The sequence below is a fragment of the Medicago sativa genome, chromosome 7 (assembly GCF_051527215.1).
Source record: "Medicago sativa cultivar Bolivia chromosome 7, Bolivia_mono, whole genome shotgun sequence".
Lineage (NCBI taxonomy): Eukaryota > Viridiplantae > Streptophyta > Magnoliopsida > Fabales > Fabaceae > Medicago > Medicago sativa.
In genome coordinates, this window is record NC_140755.1 from 12,256,221 (window position 1) to 12,277,153 (window position 20,933).

At 36.0% G+C, this 20,933-nt stretch overlaps 2 protein-coding genes and 1 long non-coding RNA gene across 3 annotated transcripts in view; 2 read left to right on the top strand and 1 right to left on the bottom strand.

The window, feature by feature from the left end:
- Positions 1-9,033, top strand: part of LOC146904303 (uncharacterized) — a 26,073-nt gene extending 17,040 nt beyond the window's left edge. Inside the window, exon 5 of the mRNA XM_085728260.1 lies at positions 8,989-9,033. Within this exon, the coding sequence (XP_085584386.1) occupies positions 8,989-9,033 (45 nt within the window). The remainder of the gene's footprint in view (positions 1-8,988) is intronic.
- A 678-nt stretch (positions 9,034-9,711) lies between these two features.
- Positions 9,712-12,870, top strand: LOC146904304 (uncharacterized). Its single transcript, XR_015018663.1, has 2 exons — positions 9,712-9,846; positions 12,590-12,870. It is a non-coding gene; the product is annotated as an uncharacterized LOC146904304 (long non-coding RNA).
- Positions 12,871-14,274: 1,404 nt separating this feature from the next.
- On the bottom strand, positions 14,275-16,685 carry LOC146904305 (6,7,8-trihydroxycoumarin synthase-like). Its single transcript, XM_085722385.1, has 2 exons — positions 15,696-16,685; positions 14,275-15,077 (listed from the first exon to the last, which is right to left on the bottom strand). Exons 1-2 carry the CDS (start codon positions 16,593-16,595, stop codon positions 14,472-14,474), a joined length of 1,506 nt encoding a protein of 501 aa, XP_085578511.1. The 5' UTR covers positions 16,596-16,685; the 3' UTR covers positions 14,275-14,471.
- Positions 16,686-20,933: the final 4,248 nt, after the last annotated feature.

The window sequence follows — 20,933 nt, forward strand, 5'->3', positions numbered from 1 at the left end:
GTGTGGGATTAAGTTCTCACAAAGACCATAGAATGTATCTAGGCCAATGATGTAAAGGACAATGGACTCTAATGATGTACACCGACACAAGCACCGACACATGAACACACATCACATAGATATTTTTTAGATGTATGGCTAGGATATGCGTATTTAGATGTATGTTTAGATGAATGCCTAGGATTTACACTTAGCAAGAATCATTTTCCAAAAAACTTGAACAACATCACTCAAATCATTTTCACAATAAACCTTGGGGTCCAAAACCCCATTGATTTTCTCTTTTAATTTCTTAATCAAAATTTTAATGAATTTTAATCATACTTTGACTTTCTTTTGCAAAATAACTAATTCAACTTCACAATTTCACAATCTTATGCCCTTGAGGCCTCTCTCTCTCATTCTTCAAATTCCAATTTTCAAACTTAAAATCAATCAACAAAAACAAAAACATTTTTCGGAAGAGAACTACGGTGGATTTGATCCCTTAAAAGGGTTTGTAGGCAAGGAATCAAAATTCCTTCAATTCAAATAAAATAAAAATCCAAATACTTTCTTCTCCCTCCAATTCTTCACTTAGTAAACCTTAGGTGTAAATATCAATTTTCAAATAGCATTTAAAAATAAAGCGCGCGCGTAGAAAGTAAAGACGGTTCCTATATGTTACTATAGTCGTTATGGGTGCCTAACACCTTCCCGTAGCGAAAACAACTCCCGGACCTCGATTCTCAAGGGTTTTGCTTATTTTTTCCCTTCCCAAGAAAAAATGAGATATCACCGGTTAAAAAGGTTCAAACGTAATCAATGTTTGACACCCGAAAAACCAAGATAAAACAGACACAAGAGACATGGCACCTTTAACTTAAAATTCTTGGTCTATATATATATATATATATATATATATATATATATATATATATATATATATATATATATATATATATATATATACACACACACACACACATGAGTATTAAATTTATAAATGCTATCTCTTTTACCTCGGATGCCTATACGATCCGACTAGAGGTAAACTATATGGTTTCTTAACTTGCTATGTGAAGAGATGTCTAATCAATTCACGTCTGGCCACACTCGCATGGCACTCTAGTTTCTATACGAAGAGAATACTCTATATCACTTCGCATTTAATCAAGCATACTACTCATGCCTAGTATTCTATTCTTTACTAACTATTGTAGTTCTTGACAAGCTATGTCAAGGCTCTACATTCATGCCCTTTCTTAATTCATTTGCTACTCGAGTTATATCGGCTTAAACTCTCTTGATTCACTGTTGCCATTCTTGTTAAGTTTGCTATGATTTTCTTTTCAAGATTCATTTGATGTTATGTGCATTGCCTAGATGTTGTTTTGGGGTTATAAAGTTATAAAACGTTGAAAGAAAAGCTTCGGAATGCACCACGGACCCTGAACTGGGCCAACAGGCCAAAGCAAGTTGGCCAAGTCCAGAGAGCTGCGCTAATAGCTCAGCTGGGGCGTGGCTCATCCTGAAAATTTCGCTATTAGCGTAGATTTCGCTAATAGCGTGGTTCTTCGGGTCTGAGGTACAAAATTTCCAGTTTTGACCCAAAACTTGTCCAATTTGATCCTGCAATGCACCATAATCACCCAACAACATATATTGACTTAAATTAACATATTTCATGGAAAACTAACATGGAATCAACAAGAATTGCTCAAAAGAACATTAGGGTTCTAAATCCCTCATAAACATAAATCAATCCTTTATAACATGAATTTACACAACCAAAGGTAGGTAAACTATCTATGGAACTCACCTAATCATGTTTTCTTGCTTTCCTTCAAGATCCAAGCTCCAACCCTAGCTTTTGCTTCAATCTTGATCCTTAGCTTTCATCCAAAAACCATGCTTTAATCTTTCCTCCACTAGTTCCTTGCTTGCTAAGCCACCCAAAACCATGCTTGATCACATTAGGAAGAAGTTTGGATGATTTAGAGTGGAGAGAGAGGGCGTGGGTTAGAGAGAAGGAGGAGAGCATTCTCTTCTCAAAACCTAGAGAGAGAAAGAGCAATCACCAATGAGAAATTTTGGGCCAATTTCACTTAAATACTCCTCTGCCGCCAAGTTACCATAATACCCTCCGTCTTAAACGTGTTTAGCTGACACTGATACATAAGTCCATACTTGACTGATAACACATAGTAATATTGTCCGTCGTACATAACATTTTCCATCATAAACGCTTTCCATAAATCTTAGTCCTCTGATACATTTAACAGATGAAATTTCCATTAGCTGACGAGCGGGATATTACACTCTACCCCCCTTAAAAATTTTCGTCCTCGAAATTTAGAAATCATCTACTAATCATTGCATCTAAAATCTGCCTCCTTTGGTTTTAGTCATACAATATCTGATCAAACTCACTCTGAAGAGTTTCGAAGCATACTTTCCTTATCAATACATGTAACTCTTCCTCTTATTTATTCTGCATATGATTGAATATGGTCTCTTCAATCTTACTATCTTTATCAAAATCACATAACTGTCTGAGAACATAGTGATTAAAACTAACTTTTGTTATATGAGGATTGCTTGTCTTGGATCTATTCCTTCTCTGCTTAGCATGAACTTTGCATCTAAGTAACTTTCTCTATCTGAATCACTCAGGATTTGCCTTTAAACTGGAGTTCTACTGATATCCAGGTTTGCCCTGCAGTGCTTACTTGTATCTAACACATCTTATCATGCATACATCTTATCACGCATACATAATCTTTCTTGCCGCACCCTGCGACTTTTGCCTCTTACTTTGTTACTCATCTTGATGATTCAGCAAATCTATTATCTCTTTTCGGAGTCTTAAGAAACCTTTCTATCTCTCACAGTCTCCTTGCACCCGAATCCAGGGGTAACTTGTCTAACTTGGTATGAAGAAGCGAAACCATATACACCGATTCACCTGAAAATCTATTAACCAATCTTGAGGTTTGCACGCTCTTAAAACTTTCTACTAAGTCCATTTACACTTGCATTGGACATTCTAAGCACAAATCTGTGCATCCCGTAGGACATTAGTATCACATGAACATCGTCGTTTCCTCATAAAACCTTATTTTCCATAGTATTTGCATACTTCCAAATACCGCTTCTTGTTAGTTAATAACGATACTCATTCTAGCATTTGCCTCTAAGAGTTTCTAAACTTTGGTACATGGGTTCTTGGAACGAATAGATACATGACTAGAAAAATATCATTTTAAAACTGAGTCTATACTAGTACTGCAGAACCACAGGACGAGTCTCTATATCTGAAAAAGGTTTTACGACTCTTCTTCACACTTGCCTCTAGCGAGTTGGTCCTGAAGTCTGTACGTCTTAAGTGAGCTTACTCGCTTTTGACGTATCTCATCAGTTTTAACAATGTGAAATTTCATGTTTTTAAAATAAACATCGTTCCCAAGTTCCTCAATATCAATCTTAACTCTAAAAATTATAAAATCATGGCTTGACACCATTCTAGAAAGTACCGTTATCACTTAACAAGTATGGTATAAAATGATATGTGCTTCTCCGTGCATACCTCATGAATCGTATTCTTTTATCACATCACAAATTCTTTCTGACTGACCAACAACTCTTCTGCGCATTCGACATCACCAAATAGGCAACCAGATTAATTCATCTGTGTAACTCTAGTCTTTCTCATCTTACTTGAGTGAAGATACTTTCTTTAAACTTTTACCTTAATCAATACTGGCTGCATAAGCATCTATACTTACTTAACATAACGAGAACTCCCTGCTCGTTTCATAATACTTCTCACTAAAGCTGCATTTCTATCCTGAACTTCCTTCACGAAGATTCCTACTACCAATTTCCATGTTCCATGGTTACTGTTAACAACTTTACTGATTAACTTCCGTTGCGCTACTCTGATTCTCACCGGTTGGCTTCAACCAATACTCTGATCTGTTGAGACGAGTGAACTTTATTCTTCTTCTATCCCTACATTAATATCTGCTTTTTTTTTTTGAAACGGAAAAATATTATTAACCGACAAGCCCGTGCGAGGTGCACTAAGAAGCTCGGGTGGAGAAAAATACAATAAGGGGAAATCGGTTGCCAAACAATCACCAGGCTCGAACAAAAACCCCTTTAAAACCACCCACTACAAATGGATCAACCCAAAGAGTAATGACGCAAGAATATACATTTGACAAAACACATGCATACCCTTGCGTCAACACCAAAAAACCTCCGATACAAAACTAAACTAGATGGACCTCTGCTGAGACACTGTCACAATTCCTCCAAAAGACCTCCCAAACGGCTTGAAAAAATCTGCTACGAAACAACATCAAAAAAGCAGCAGCTGGTAAGCGACACAAAGGGAAGCCGCAACTGATTCCACAAACAGCAGAGAAGCTCCCAAAGGCGTCCCTGTACAACCCAAAACAGCCAACAGCAGAGAAGCTCCCAAAGGCGTCCCTCCCAACATTAATATCTGCTTGAACTCTGCTCGATACTTCTATGTTGCATGCTACTCTGCAACCTCGCTCTACACCTTGCTGGTAAGATTGAATCTTAGGGAAACTTACCTCTGGACATATCAATGTCATACTTACTCTTATTCCCGAGAAACTTAACTCAAGGAGCACATCTTTGCTATTACATACCTACTATTCCATGAATCGCTCTTACATCTTCCCATGGTAAACTCATCTTGCACTCGGACATACTTCCTTATGCACCTAACATTGTATCTTCGTATCTCGCATACTATGTTTTGCTTAATCCTCCCTATGCTTGCTCGTTAATTTTTCTTTCTAAGAAAATTTCGTAAATTAGCACACGGGTCATTGATGTTGATGATTTTTCTACTATATAAAAACATATACTGAACCTAGGTCCCAGTCGTTACTCTAAAATCACAGAATGGGTTGATAACACATACGTGCCATCAAGTCTTAGTTCTAGTGAGTTTAGCCCAACTACGCGAGTCGTAACAGATCGGTACCTACGAAAATTCATTTGAATTTCAAAAATGTCAACTTCAATCACCCTTATGTGTATATCTTTCTAAAATCATGTAAACTTTACGATTTAACATCCTAACGAGCCTTTGCAAGTCCATCAAGCAAAACATAGATTCGAGGGGTACTCATAACTCCACAAAATCCGAGAGCCTTGTGATTTCATACTACTCTTCACCACTTTAACTTCTTACTCCATGTTCGCGACGTTCATTCTATTTACCGGAACCTCTAAACTCTTGGTCTAAGCTTCTTCTTAACTCTTGACACACTAATTCCCAAAGTTACCTTAAACCGGATTGATTCCGTTAATACTTGTCCATGCATTTTTCCTTTGAAAACCTTAGGATGTGATATGCATTCGTCACTCGATATCAAAAAATTTCGTTGCATAAAAGATGGTGAAGACAACTCTCCAATAGTCACTGCATTCCCTAGAGACGAACTGAAAGTTTTTGGGAAAACCAAAAATTTCGCTCCAGGTTCGCTATTGACGAGTTTCTTCAGCTCAATTTTCAAAAAACATACTTTGCATAAATTTTTATTTCTCATGTAAATCAATGCACATCAGTCATTCCCAACATCTAAAATATCCTACTACATATGCATGGCAAGCATCAACCTAATTCGATACAATTCTCGGCACTTTAGAAATTAATGCCTCATTCCTGATAACATAAAACTTTCACTGAATCCTTTTCTACTACGAGTAGCTTGCTTCTTTGCGTTGCCGCTTAACGTAGCTTCCCAAACACTAGAACCTTGTTCACTTTGAACATTCAAGTCCATAACCTCAATAACATAACGCTAATCCTAAGAGTCTACTAATTCCGCCAACGTACGTCGACTGCTCTCTATCTTGTAGCCTTGCGCTTAATTTCCGGAATACAATTCCGTTCTAACTACGACCCTTACTGAAGCTTCAGGTCCTGCTAAGATATTTCCATATTCTTCATCACATACTTCGTTCCTCCAGGGTCCTATTCAGCTCTCAGGCATCCATTCTAATCGTTGAATGCTAAATTGAGTTGATCAGGCTCAACTAACAACAACAACTAGAACATTTACCCAGAACCCAATGGTCCCACTACCTTTGTTGTAACTTAATGACCCAAGGCACGATCTGAATCGACCTGCTCTGATACCAAATGTAACACCCATACTAGACGTATCTAGAAAGTCTAGCATGTGTATTAGTTTAGTGCTGGATACATTAAAAATTTACAACAATACAACTACGAATGAATATATATGCAACCAAATGCGTTCGTACATAATAATACAACTCAACTTCCTAAAGTATAATAGATGCATCCTTGAAAATCCACATCGTCCTGCAGCGGTACGAACGAACACTTGTTGCATCATCCATTCGGCTACTAGCTTGCTAATCCAACCTGTTTATCTGAAACAAATAAGGATTGGGATGAGACATAATGTCTCAGTGAGTTCCCCTAAATCCTAGGCTATAGGCAACCTCAGGGGAAACCTACGGTCACCACGTGTCTAAAATACAACGTGACGGTTGATTATACGTGTGCGGGGACTTGCATACTTAGACGGTCGTGCATACTAGGGCCGTCATAGTCTTATCTCACCTGTTATAGGCTTCACTTCCTATATGTGTCATGGCGGTCAAGGGGAATCTAAAACCGCAATGCCAAGATTACGCTCTACGTATCGAGGCCTAATTCTAACATAATCATGACACGGTTCTAAATCGGACGATTAGGGGAAACCTAAGATCGTCATCAGCATATCTTTCTCTATTTGCTCTAATGCAAAATACGATGTCTCTAACAACGTATCTTATCTTGCTATCATACTAGTTTTGACGATCTACGTCTATGTTCTACTATTCTTGACGATCTACGTCAAGGCTCTACTAATTCTTGACGATCTACGTCAAGGCTCTATGACATAACATAAATATGTCTAATAAATATGCACAGTAAGATTCATTCATAAGTTAGCGTTTAACAAACAAGCATTATCTGAGTTCATTTTACGGAAAGCCCTGAGTGGAGTAACCCCGAGCGCAATCCATATCTATCCGATGGAAACCTATCTAAGGTATAACCAACGGCACTCCTGCAGTGACGTGCAGGATCCTTACGGCTAACCCCGTTTCTCCTAATGGAAACCCCTTGAACCAACCTAGTGTGGACACAAGAGACACGATCACTACATCTTGTTTACTAAGTGACATGCGGGTTCCTTACGGCTAACCCCGTTTCACCTAATGGAAACCCCTTGAGCCAACCTAGTGTGGACACAAGAGACATGGCACCTTTAACTTAAAAGTCTTGGTCTATATATATATATATATATATATATATATATATATATATATATATATATACACACATGAGTATTAAATCTATAAATGCTATCTCTTTTACCTCGGATGCCTATACGATCCGACTAGAGGTAAACTATATGGTTGCTTAACTTGCTATGTGAAGAGATGTCTAATCAATTCACGTCTGGCCACACTCGCATGGCACTCTAGTTTCTATACGAAGAGAATACTCTATATCACTTCGCATCTAATCAAGCATACTATGCATGCCTGGCATTCTATTCTTTACTAACTATTCTAGTTCTTGACAAGCTATGTCAAGGCTCTATATTCATGCCCTTTCTTAATTCATTTGCTACCCGAGTTATATCGGCTTAAACTCTCTTGATTCACTCTTGCCATTCTTGTTAAGTTTGCCATGATTTTCTTTTCAAGATTCATTTGATGTTATGTGCATTGCCTAGATGTTGTTTTGGGGTTATAAAGTTATAAAACGTTGAAAGAAAAGCTTCGGAATGCACCACGGACCCTGAACTGGGCCAACAGGCCAAAGCAAGTTGGCCAAGTCCAGAGAGCTACGCTAATAGCTCAGCTGGGGCATGGCTCATCCTGAAAATTTCGCTATTAGCGTAGATTTCGCTAATAGCGTGGTTCTTCGGGTCTGAGGTACAAAATTTCCAGTTTTGACCCAAAACTTGTCCAATTTGATCCTGCAATGCACCATAATCACCCAACAACATATATTGACTTAAATTAACATATTTCATGGCAAACTAACATGGAATCAACAAGAATTGCTCAAAAGAACATTATGGTTCTAAATCCCTCATAAACATAAATCAATCCTTTCTAACATGAATTTACACAACCAAAGGTAGGTAAACTATCTATGGAACTCACCTAATCATGTTTTCTTGCTTTCCTTCAAGATCCAAGCTCCAACCCTAGCTTTTGCTTCAATCTTGATCCTTAGCTTTCATCCAAAAACCATGCTTTAATCTTTCCTCCACTAGTTCCTTGCTTGCTAAGCCACCCAAAACCATGCTTGATCACATTAGGAAGAAGTTTGGATGATTTAGAGTGGAGAGAGAGGGCGTGGGTTAGAGAGAAGGAGGAGAGAATTCTCTTCTCAAAACCTAGAGAGAGAAAGAGCAATCACCAATGAGAAATTTTGGGCCAATTTCACTTAAATACTCCTCTGCCGCCAAGTTACCATAATACCCTCCGTCTTAAACGTGTTTAGCTGACACTGATACATAAGTCCATACTTGACTGATAACACATAGTAATATTGTCCGTCGTACATAACATTTTCCATCATAAACGCTTTCCATAAATCTCAATCCTCTGATACATTTAACAGATAAAATTTCCATTAGCTGACGAGCGGGATATTACATAGTATGAGTAATCGATGTTTTTTTTAAGTATTTTACACGCATATAAATTTTAATATAAATATTTTGTTAACGTATCTTAGCCGTATCGTATCCTAAATTTTAAAAATTTCGCGTATTCGCGTACCCGTATCGCACTACGTATCCGGGCTTCATAGGTATTGTGGCTATGCGCCTAGAATTTAAATTTTACACGTTTCGTCAAATTCCGTACATCATAAATCCGTACCATATAGCATTGCTGATATAATTTTTTATAAACCGGCAGGGCCGTTCCTACGAATCTGGAGGCTCAGTTCTGGAAGTGAAATGAGGCCCGTAATAAAATAAAGATGTAATTTTTTTAAAAGAACAATGTTTTATTTAAATTTTTTAAAAGATAAATACAAGGTGTCGTATATATGTGGTAAACCTAAAGGTGAAAATCACTACCATATACATGAGGAACCTCAAACCACCCTCCCAAAAAAACACCCACCTAACAACAAAAGTAAGAGGACTCAATTCTAATAGGCCTAAAACAAAACAACAAAAAAGAAAAGTGGAAACTGTAACAGCCCGATTTTCGCTAGTTTTATTTTATTATTTATTTATGTGTGTTATATGTGCTCTTATGTGATTATTTGCCTCTGTGTGTATTTTTGGTTGGGAATCGTAGAATTCGGTGTTAGAAGGGTATTTTAGTCATTTTGGACTTAGGGGCATTTTGGTCATTTTGAGGGCAGTGGCAATTTTGTAATTTTGCAGAAAGTTATTTTTTTTAGTGTTTAGTGGAAGTTATTATTTTACCAAGTTACTAGAAGGTGTAGTAATTATTTTATTTTACAGTTAAGTGACCGTTAGTGTCATATTTTACCGTTAAGTGAGTAGTGACATTTGGGTGTTAGAATAGAAATGGGTTAGGCCCATTAAGGTTTAAGAGATAAGCTCAATTGAGTAGAGCTAGTATATAAACTCTAGTTGTTGGTGAAACTAGGTTTTACAAACATTATTCATTTCATTTCATTTGGGAAGAGAAGAGATAGATACTAGAGGCAACAACAAGATCAAGGGTTAGAGCTTGAAGAGGGGATTCATCATCTAGGAGCTCAATTGAAGCTTGGGTTAGAGAATCTTGGTGCTAGAGGTAAGAGGGTTAGAATTCAACCATAATTCATAACTTTTTCTTTCTTACCCATTTTTGTGAAATTGATGAATTGAATCTAATTGTTGTAAAATTCGTGCATGATTGTTGTTGTTATGTTTGAGAACATGATTTACATGATAATTGTATGTTAGTATGTGAATTAACATGTTTAAATGCATAGTTGTTGGTGCTTTGTGTTCTTGAGCAAGTTTGATGAGAATTGAAGTTGTAGTGTTAAATTGTGCATGAATTTATGTTCAAATGTTGTTGTTGTTATCTTGACATATGTTGTTGTTGTTGAAAGTTGTGGAAATTGATGAATTGGTGAATTTTGATGAGATTAAGTTGAATTGTAGTGTCAATGATTTTTAATGAATGAAACAAGTTGATTATGATGAGTTATGGTATAATGATTTTCTGTTTTTGGTTGTTGTTTGGTAATGAGAAATGGTTTGGGAGAAATTGGGATTTTCATATGAGATTGAGCGTTAACCGTTTTGGAAAATGAGTGTGATGTGAGGTTATGGAAAATGATTTTTGGGATGGTTGAAACTTGAATTTTTCTATACATTATGATAGAGCTAAGTGTTAGGAGAATATAGGCGAAAACGGAATTGAATTTGGGTTAACGGTCGAGATTTTACGAACGAAATGGCGAAACCGGAAAACTGGAACTGCACAGAACCGCAGCTCAGGACACTGGCTGCTGCCCATTTGTGCCTGGGCGCAGGAAGCCATGCCTGGGCGTGGCTTGGCAGCCCCTCATGGGTGCCTGCCTTGTTGTGTTGTGCTGGGGTGCTTTGGGGCCAATTCCGGACTTCCAAAACTGATTCTTTCGATGTTTTCACTATTTTCTAGACTTTCTAAACCTATGGAAACATCAAAAGAATTGAGTTGAACTTGACTCCTTGGATTTAATCAAGCTTATCGTTGATTGTTCAAGGAATGTTCAAGAACGCTGATTTTCTGAAAACTTGTTTTCTCAAGAGAATGAAGTAGGGTTAAGTATGTAGGATGTTTATATGACTTCTAAAAATGGTTGTGAATGGTGTCATCAAGTTTAGACTTGTTTTGCTTTGAAAATGAGAATTTTTGTGAAATGTGAAAAAGGAGACGAACCTTGTGATTTTTATGAATTCATCGTTTTTGGCCGATGAAATGCTTATGTAATCTCTACTGCACATATGTGTGACTTGAAAGGATACATGGCATAGGCTATTGAACTCGTTTACTTGGTTTTGGCTTAGGTGCTCAATTATTTTTTTTAATGTTGTGACTTTGGGAGACGAACTTGATTGTGAATGAGTTTTGAGAGCCAATTGCTTATGAGTCCTTTATGGATTAGATTGATATGGTTATGAGATGATGTATGAATGGTTGTTGAGTGATGAATATGATGTTGTGATCATATGTTGTATTTGTTCCTTTATTTGGATTGTAAGGAATTATGTGGAAATGTGGCAACTATATGTTGATTTATGTGGAGATGATTGATGATGTGTATGTGTGACAACTATATGTTGATTGGATTGTGGATGTTGTTGGTGATTGTATATTTGTCAAGTGGTGGTGAATTGTTGTCGATGCATATATACTAATTGAATGGTGATGAACATGTTTATGTTATGTTGTTTGTTGAACATGTTAAATGTTGATTGTTGGTGGTGAGTTTATACATGCTAGTTTTGATGTGATTGGTGATGAATGCGTGTATATACATATAGCCATTGATTATAGCCGTTGATTATAGCCGTTGAATTGTTGTGAACATATGCATTGTGGATTGAGTCATATGTTCATGCATCATATGTCGTGTCGGATGTTATATCCATATTGCCGTTGACCGGATACTTGTATCCATATTGCCGTTGATTATAGCCGTTGATAATGATGTTTTTGTTGCATCATAAGGTGACGACCTTGGAGGAGTTTGGTACCACATGCATCTAGAGAAGAGTCTAGAGCATCATATGCATTTGATTAATTGATGAGTCGTGTCATAATTGAATATGTGACTTGGTGAATTTGTGTGTTGGTGAAATTTGGTGAATGTTGTGATTATGTGGATTGGTGTATATGTACATTGGTGAATGTTGTGGATGGTTGTGAATAATTGTATTATGCTCTAATTGCATGTCTTAATTGTTTGTGCTTATACACTTGGTGAATCAATTGAAGATGGTTATTTTAATAATAATGATGAGGTGAGATTTGTATATGTATATATACATATATGATGTGGTGATGTTCTTTGATAATGATGATGACTTGCTTATAACTTCGATATGACGAATTGTACTTGTTGAGATAAGCATGCTAGATGAGTAATGAAGTGAGTAATGTTTTCATTGATTGATGTTGATAAATGATGAGCTTTTGTTGATGACTTGATTAGAGGTTGAATATGTAAGCTATGCTATGATAATAATGTGATAGCTTGAAATGTAAGTGATGGGGGATAATAATGATCATGTGATGCTAGTGTTCTAGGAGGGAGGGTTATGTATATGTGATACGTGTATGATACACTGATTGATATGAACTTGGAATGATGATATGGAATGGTTTGAATGGTATGAGAATCATGAATACTGTGAATACATGTATGATTTGTTATTTTGTATTCTTGAATATATCTTTCATTTCCAATGTTCTTGTTTAAATCTTTTATGGATTATGATGATGTAATGCTAACCCTCAGTGGTCTGTGGTGGACCGCCTACCTCTCTGTATGGATGGGTAGACGGCGTGCAGGATGCTTAGTTGTTGCTTGTTGATGCCGAGGAGTGGAGTTCCTCTCTTTACATGCAAGTGTCTAGATTAGGGCTCTGATCTAGGGTAGTTCTTGCATGTTGTTTTATTTGACTATGTATTTGGAGTTGAGATATTCTGTTATTGAGATTTGGATGATACATTTGTATTTAGTTTGGAGATCCAGAGATTGTTTATGAATTATATGTTGTTCCGCTGCTATGTAGTATAACATGATCTTTATGCATGTATGAATTGTGGTTTATTCGGAGATGTAGCATCTATTTCTAGAATATTTCTGATGTATTCACGTGTTTTACCGCTTAATAGAAATAGGGTGTTACAGAAACCTGCACAGAACCACCAAAAGCCTTGCGTCCACAAAGTTGGCCGCGCGTTGATATGTATCAGAGAAAGAGTATTTTTTTCTCTGGACTATAATTTTTTTTTAGGCCCATACCCTGGGGAGGCCCGGTGCTATAGCGCTGTTTGCACCTCCCAGGGTCCGGCCCTGTAAACCGGCATGATACTTATCATTTTGCAAGTGAATACTAAAATTCATTTTTTATCGGTAACTATATTCACCATTTGTTGATGGGATGTAGTTGTCACCTTAATTAAAACAAGAAAAAAGAGGTTTATGATTAAGGATGGATGAAGTAATTTTTAGTCCAAAATGCTTGTTCAAAGAGGAAAATGAAAAAAGTAATACACGTGACTCCAATCACGCTATGATTCATTGTTACTCTCCTCAATGTCACATACAATAGCACTTGTCTCCCTCGCAACCAAAAAGCATTCATCCTTCAATGGTGTGCTGGTACGTATCCCCTCATGGGCCATGGCTCCCTCATTCTTCTGACTGCCTTCACCTTGGTTGCTCTTATTCTCTTTCTTTTCCTTATTACCATATCTGGAAGCTTGATTTTGGTTATTATTTTACTTCAAAGGTTTGTTTTTTTTTTAGCTTCTTTGATTTACTTTGAATTGTGGGGGTTCTTTTATATGTTTGTAACTTTGAAGCAAAAGGGTGTGGCTTATTGGTGGGGATTTTCATTTTGGGTTTGATGATATGTGCTGAGCTTTGTTTTTAGTCAATTTTGCTAGTTCTAGTACGTATCAAAGGCATGTGATATGTTTTTCTTAATGGGGTTGATGTAGATTTTTTTTTTTTTTGCGCTAACCCTATGGTTCATCGGAAAGGGAACTCTGGTTATCTAGAGTTCGGTGAGGAGGTAAGTATAGTCTAACTACCAATTTCCTGTGATTCAAATGCTTTTTGTCTTTTGTATGATTGTGCAAAAAGAAATGAGGGTGGAAATTAGGCTTAATGGGTTTAGGCATGTAGATTATGTAGTAAGAAAAGTAAATCAAATGGAGAGTAGTTAGGTCGCTACAGACAAAGGAAGACCTAGAAAAATTACAAATTATTAAGAAAGATTTAAAAAATAATTAGTTGGATAGAAATACGTTATATGAAAGAGCATTATTGCGTCTTTTGATCGATGTAGCCGACCTCAAAGATTTGCTTTTTTTTTTCTTCTTTGATTTACTTTGAATGGTATGCTTGTTTTTGTGTTTTAATATTTGCTAATTACATCACAAATCTGTGCTGATCCATGTAATCTTTTTAATCAATTTCCATTGATTCAAAAAGCATTTCTCTGCAAAAATAAATAAATAAAACAAAGCATCCTTATTTTGAAAAGACAAAATTACATTAATACTCATAGCACAAACCATAAAGCATAAGCTATGCTGAGATTATGCAAAAAACTTACATCACAAGCAAGCAGACATAGTAAAAATTTGTGATACATGACATATACCCTTATGCATAAAAAAACAAGCATTCTTTATTTTCCTTGTGACATTTACATGTGATTCTTGGCAACAAGGCAAAGGTGATTCTTCTTGTGTCTAGAAAGTCCTGGCAACCCTTCAATGTCTATATCATCCTTTGTCATCCCTTCAGGCATTTCCCAATCAAATGAATTAAGAAGGTTTGCAATTATCATTTCCACTGTGGCGATTCCCAATGGCATGCCAGGGCAAATTCTACGCCCTGCACCAAATGGTATCAACTCAAAATCTCGTCCCTTAAAATCTATATCATTGTTTAAGAATCTCTCTGGATAAAACTCGTCAGGATCTTTCCATGCCTCGGGGTCCCTATGAATGGCCCAAATATTCACAAACACCGATGTTTTTGGTTCTATTTTATATCCATTTAGAATGAAACCTTTTCTGGTCTCTCTTGGGGCTAGTGGTGCTGGTGCATAGAATCTTAATGTCTCTTTTATCACAGCCTTAAGATATACAAGCTTTTGAATATCATCTTCATCTATGAACTCTTTTTTGCCGCAGAGGTTTCTAATTTCTTCTTGAGCTTTCTTCATTGCTCTTGGATTCTTCATTAATCCAGTCATCGCCCAAACCGATGTGGCTGAAGTTGTGTCGGTAGCTGCGACAAGTAGGTTCTGTGATCATCAAAAACCAAGAAACTACTTAGGACTTGATATCAATGCAGTAGTCATAATGTAGAAATTAATTGCATATTTGTCAAGAAACAGTTTATCCTAAGAGCTTGCTATTAACATATGGTCGGTGCCAATGTATGCTTATGGTACAATTTCAGCTTAATTTCCTAACATGAATGATTTTTGAAGTAGAAAAATAACAAGCAGCAAAAGATATTCCAAGGAGAGATTATACTTTGTCACTAAAATCACTCCCACCTCAACTCACTGAGAGGTCTTTTAACTAAGGGTAACACTTTTTGAAACTTACACGAGTCTTATGATAAGACCAATATCGATAAAAATGCGAGAAGGTGAACCTGAGGTCAAAACATTGGTGTTAGAAGGTTGACTATGTCTCATACAAGGATTAACATAGCTTTTAATTTCCTAAACTCAATTGGGGGGCTATTGATTGAAACAACGAAAAAGTTCCACATAACATAGAAATCGAGGTTATGAGTAGTTTATAAATATTCACTCTCCTTGCCCACCTGAGAGTCTTTACACAAAACATAAAGCGGGAATTACATAAGACCAAAAGCGAACAATATAATAAAATTAGTGTTTGGAACATACCATAAGGACAGCTTTGATGTGATCGTTGGTGAGATCAATTGAGAGACGACCCTGATTCTTTAACTCAAGTAACACATCAACTATATCCTTGTCTTCTTCATCTTTCTTACTATTATTAGGATTGAGATGTTCCTTAAGGACTTGTTCAAGAAACTCATCCAAAGCCTTGAAAGTCTTGTCAACACGAGCATTTGCCCCTGTGAGTTTATCAATCCACCCCATGAAAGGAATATGATCTGAAACAAAGAAGGAAAGGAAAATAGCTTCTGTCTCATGAAGTAAATTATGGAACCTGCTTTTCTCACCACCTTCATGCTCATAACTTTTTCCAAAAGCAATTCTACATACTATAGAGGTTAAGGCAGACATTAGGATCTCACTAAGGTTTGATATTTCAGAGGAATGAACATGGTTAGATATCTTTTCAATCATTTGCTTGACCTCAGATTTTCTCACATGAGAAAAGCTAGAAATTTTTTTGGAGCTAAAGAAATGGACAATACAAATTTTTCTTATCTCTCTCCAATGATCATTGTATGGTGAAAATATCATATCCATGCCATTGTATGATAATATTTGTGTGCCATGTGATGGTGGTCTACTAGATACATCATGGTCATGATCTTTGAGAATTTCTTGAGCTAGTTTAGGTGAACAAACAACAATTACTTTCTTGAAACCAAGTTGAAGAGAGAAAAGAGGACCATAGATTTTTGAGAGATTCCAAAATTGTAAATGGAGATTTGAAGTGTCAAGTTGATGGAGATTTCCAATTATGGGAAGGCCTTTTGGACCTTTTGGAAAGGTTGATGATGAGTTCTTGATATTGGTTATGTATTTCAAGAAAAGTAAAAATACTAAGAAAGGTAAGGCTAGAAGTATTTGAAGATATGACACCATTGTTGATTAGAGCTTTGCAAACAAATCTCACTATGAAAAATATCACATGTGCGCTCTCACAACAAATTTTATGCTTTTTGTATTTATGATGACTTTGACAAAACATACGTGGCTACTATTCCCCCTCCGTATAATATTAAGGGTTAAATATATTTTAAATCTCTATAAATTTTCAAATTTTATGACAGATTACCAACTAAATCAAATTTGGTGGCACATGGTGTTATCTCTTCAGATGAGCGGCTTTGTGTGGCCGGGTGCGGTCAGGTGGAGGATGCTCAACACTTGTTTCTCACTTGCAGCAGTTTCGGCCCTCTATTGCCGTCAGTGCGGTTGTGGATTGGATTCAAATAGGCGAATACTCAGGTTATTGCAGACCGCTTTTCTCAGTTTACTTTTTTACACAGGTGGTCTGAAATTGCGGTGGTCATTCTTTCAGCTTATTTGGCTCAGTTGTGTCTGGGTGGTGTGGAATGAACGTAACATGTTATTTAAGCAGAAAGAACATACTATATTTCAGTTATTGGAGAAAGTAAGTATTTTTTTTAAGAAGTTAAATTAGTCCACCTAAATTAGCACCGGGGAAATCGAACCTGAGAATTTGAGGAGGAGTATACTCCCAAGACCCAAGTCAATACCACCAGACTAACCCAAATGGGTTGAGAAAGTCAAGTATTATTCTTTATGGTGGCTGAAACCTAAGAAAACCATTTTCTTTTTTGATACTCATTTGTGGTGGTCGAGCCCGCTTTTGTGTTTGGACATTGGTTGGCCTGTTTCTGTATTCAGGTTTTGATATTGTAAATTTTAGTGGTCTCTTCGATACACTTTATGCTGAGCAGACTGCTTTATCAATGTCAATATAATTCATTTTTGTTTGTTAAAAAAAATCAAATTTTAAATTTTAGTATCTAGGGTTAATTAACTAAATGGTCCCTATAAATATTTAGAATTTCATTTTTAGTCCCTACAAAATAAAATCACACTTTTTATTCCTTGTGAAAAATTTTGTTCAGCATTTTTAGTCCCTGTAAAATTTTCCATCAATATTTTTAGTCCATGTAAAAATTTTACGTCAGCATTTTCTGTCCCTAAAATGCTAAAGAAAAATGTCACAAGGACTAAAATGTGTGATTTTATTTTGCAGGGACTAAAAACAAAATTCTGAATATTTATAGGGACCATTTACTTAATTAACCCTATCTATATTTTTTTTTAAAGTGTGTCTTATAACACATGTTAACATAATTACCGTGTATTTTAATATCTATGATTTTTGTAAAGTGTTCATATAAAAAGAGTCTGAGGAACTATAATGTTTTAGTCGTCCAAATATATTATATATGTATCGATCACTATCTACTTTCTTCTATTAATCTATAGAGAAATGTTTTATTTATTCATTTGAGAAATGAGAAGTAAGTGAATTACAGGCTATATATTAGGCCGGTTGTAACAAATATTATACTCCTTCCGACTAGCACAGCCAATAAAATATTGTCATCTACTCAATATAATAGTATTTTGTATATATTTGATTGTCTCTTCGGTCCTTGAAAATGAGACACCTTCCTTCTAGTCAATGGTTAGTAATAAAATACAGAGAGATTAAGCAAAGTTTCATTTAAAAACCAGGGATGCAAGTCAACGCAATTTAGAAAGTATAGAGCATTAATATGCATGCTGGCCAAAGGTTAGGTTAGGTGAGTGAATTGCTCATCGAAACATTGACTTGATCAATTTGACTAGTAGGAAGGTGTTTTATATATGCAGAATTGCAGATGCAGCAGCAAGATTGCTTTCCTGACTTCCTGTACCTTGCTAGAAGCATATAAATGATTTTGATTATAAAATTGCATGATGCAACATTTATTTATCTACTTGAGATCCAGGTATTTGTTAATCCTTTGTATAAAACGACTAGTTCCAGTGCCTAGCTAGAAGCCTTGTAAATGATTTTGATTACTAGAGTTTTGCCCCGGCACGAGTATTTTTTTTTTTTAAGAAATCAAACAACTATTCACCCGACACAAGGTGTACCAGAGGAGAAAGTCAAAATTTACAAGAGTCTTTCAACAGCAAAAAATCAATAATCAGCCACAATCCGCACATATGAATGAGTTTTGGCACCAATTATAAAAGCTATAATGAAAAAATACAACATGAGCTTTAAACCATCAAAAGGATAATAATTTGACTTTTTCCAAGAGCCGTAATGGATAGATCTCTTTACCGCTAAAAATCTTGTCGTTTCTTTCTTTCCAAATCACCCAGACATAAGCGAACCAAAACAAATGCATGAGAGAACGCCTAGATTTAGTACCATCAGAAATTGTACCAAACTGACAAAAATGATCAACAATATTATAATGATTCGCGGAATAAACACAAAGTCAATCTCGCGCGGGTATGTTAAAGTTGAATACTCTACTATTTAATTTTTTGACAGAACTCTAATATTTAATATGTTATCACAACATTTTAAACTATATTATATATGGAACACAATAAATTTATCTCAACATTCACCCTTACAACATATCATCCCTAATTTTGTCAAAAAAAACATATCATCCCTAATTGTGGCGTACATAGATAAGGTAGTTTATTATCATTTTCTTCATGTGATGTGATGTGATTTTAATCCTCCATCCAATGTAATTTTAAGCCATCTTTTGTTTCTGCTACCCTTCAACGAAACTTGCGATTTATATTGTACTAAATCACTTGCTACAACTGGTAGAATAAAAGCCACTAAGCTGCAACTGGGTCATGTAGAGAAGGATTAGAACCCAAGAAAAGAATAAACACATCTATGATATCGCTGCAGTAATGTAACACCAGAAACTCTATCATACAACAACGGTTTGTAGGCCAAAAACACCCGAGAAACACGACATAATTCTAAAATAAATACTATGAATAATGCAGAAAATTACCTTATCATGCAGTTAAAAGGATCTCATGTCCTGATGTCCATTCATTATAAATTCATGGATTTGAAGCAACTCTTCCAAGAAACCACCGCCATGCTAACACTTTGATGTTCTCTACAACCTACTCGATCGAAAGAACAATATTATGAAATTGTTCCTTCCTCGCTAAATAGACCACCATTTTCAATGCCTTATAATTTTTCCAATGTTATGCACTTAATGTTATACCCGCTATTTTCAGGACCATTTTGATGGATTGTGAGATAATTCAGAGACTATTTTGATAGATTGTGAGATAATTCAGAGACTATTTTGAGACTTATTGTTGAAATTGGCAGGGTTTGATTTCAGCCATGCAGGAAGTGATGTCAGGATATTGTATGATGCACCTATGGAGGAACTTCACAAAAAAGTGGAAGGATAAGGAATTGAGGGGGCGGTATGGGAGTGTGCAAGGGCAACAACTCCCACTCAGTTCAATCACATTATGGAGAGGGTGAAAAGGCTTAATGAGAAGGCATGGGAGTATATCAACAAATGGCCAAAGGAAGCATGGACTAAAGCACATTTCAGAGAAAATTGCAAGACAGATAACATAGTGAACAATGCTTCCGATTATATTGGGAAACCAATACTAACTTTGGTTGAGGAAGTTAAAAGTTATGTTATAAGAAAAATGAGTCATGACAAGATGAAACTTGATGGGAGAGTTATTAGAGTATCATATCCTGGTTATGGGCCATCTGGTTGGATTCAACCCCAATTCATGGAGTTTATCCCAACTCCAGGATTTCCAAAGAAGTGATGCTTGATAACTGTTTAAATTATATTTTTGGAAATGTAATATTTAGACTTGTTTAAATTATGCCCCCTAGTTGGGTTTCTTTTTGGTTATGTAATATTTAAGAACCCCATTTTTTGACTTATGGCTTGTTAATGCCCCATAGTTGGGTTGCTTTTTGCCTATGTAATATTCCAGTACTTGTAGTGCAATGACTTATTTGATGGTATTTTCAAGGATCAAATTGTGTCTCTTTACTTTGTTCTGAACATATATGCATCAATAATCAAATTGACATCTGTTTATATAATTCAAGGACTTATTTGATGGTATTTTCATATAATGTAGGGATCAATTTGATAGTTAGTCAAATAACTCAGGGACTAATTTGATGGTAATATTATGACAGAAAGATTACATTCATTCATCTTAACCTCTTTTCATTAGAACATTACACACTCATAGTACAATACAGTAGCATGTTAAAAAATTCAAACAAGAAAAATATGACTATCAAATACTTAATCAACCTAAGCTCACTTCTTACACAGTCAAATCTGTCCATCAACCTTGCCCTCCATACCACTTCAATGCGCTTTCCTTATCCTTAACCATGGACTG

Excerpts from the sequence above, each read along its gene's own strand:
- LOC146904305 (XM_085722385.1), bottom strand. The coding sequence starts at position 16,595 with ATGGTGTCATATCTTCAAATACTTCTAGCCTTACCTTTCTTAGTATTT. Across the intron at positions 15,078-15,695 it reads ACATCAAAGCTGTCCTTATG|AACCTACTTGTCGCAGCTAC; the intron begins GTATGTTCCAAA and ends TGATGATCACAG.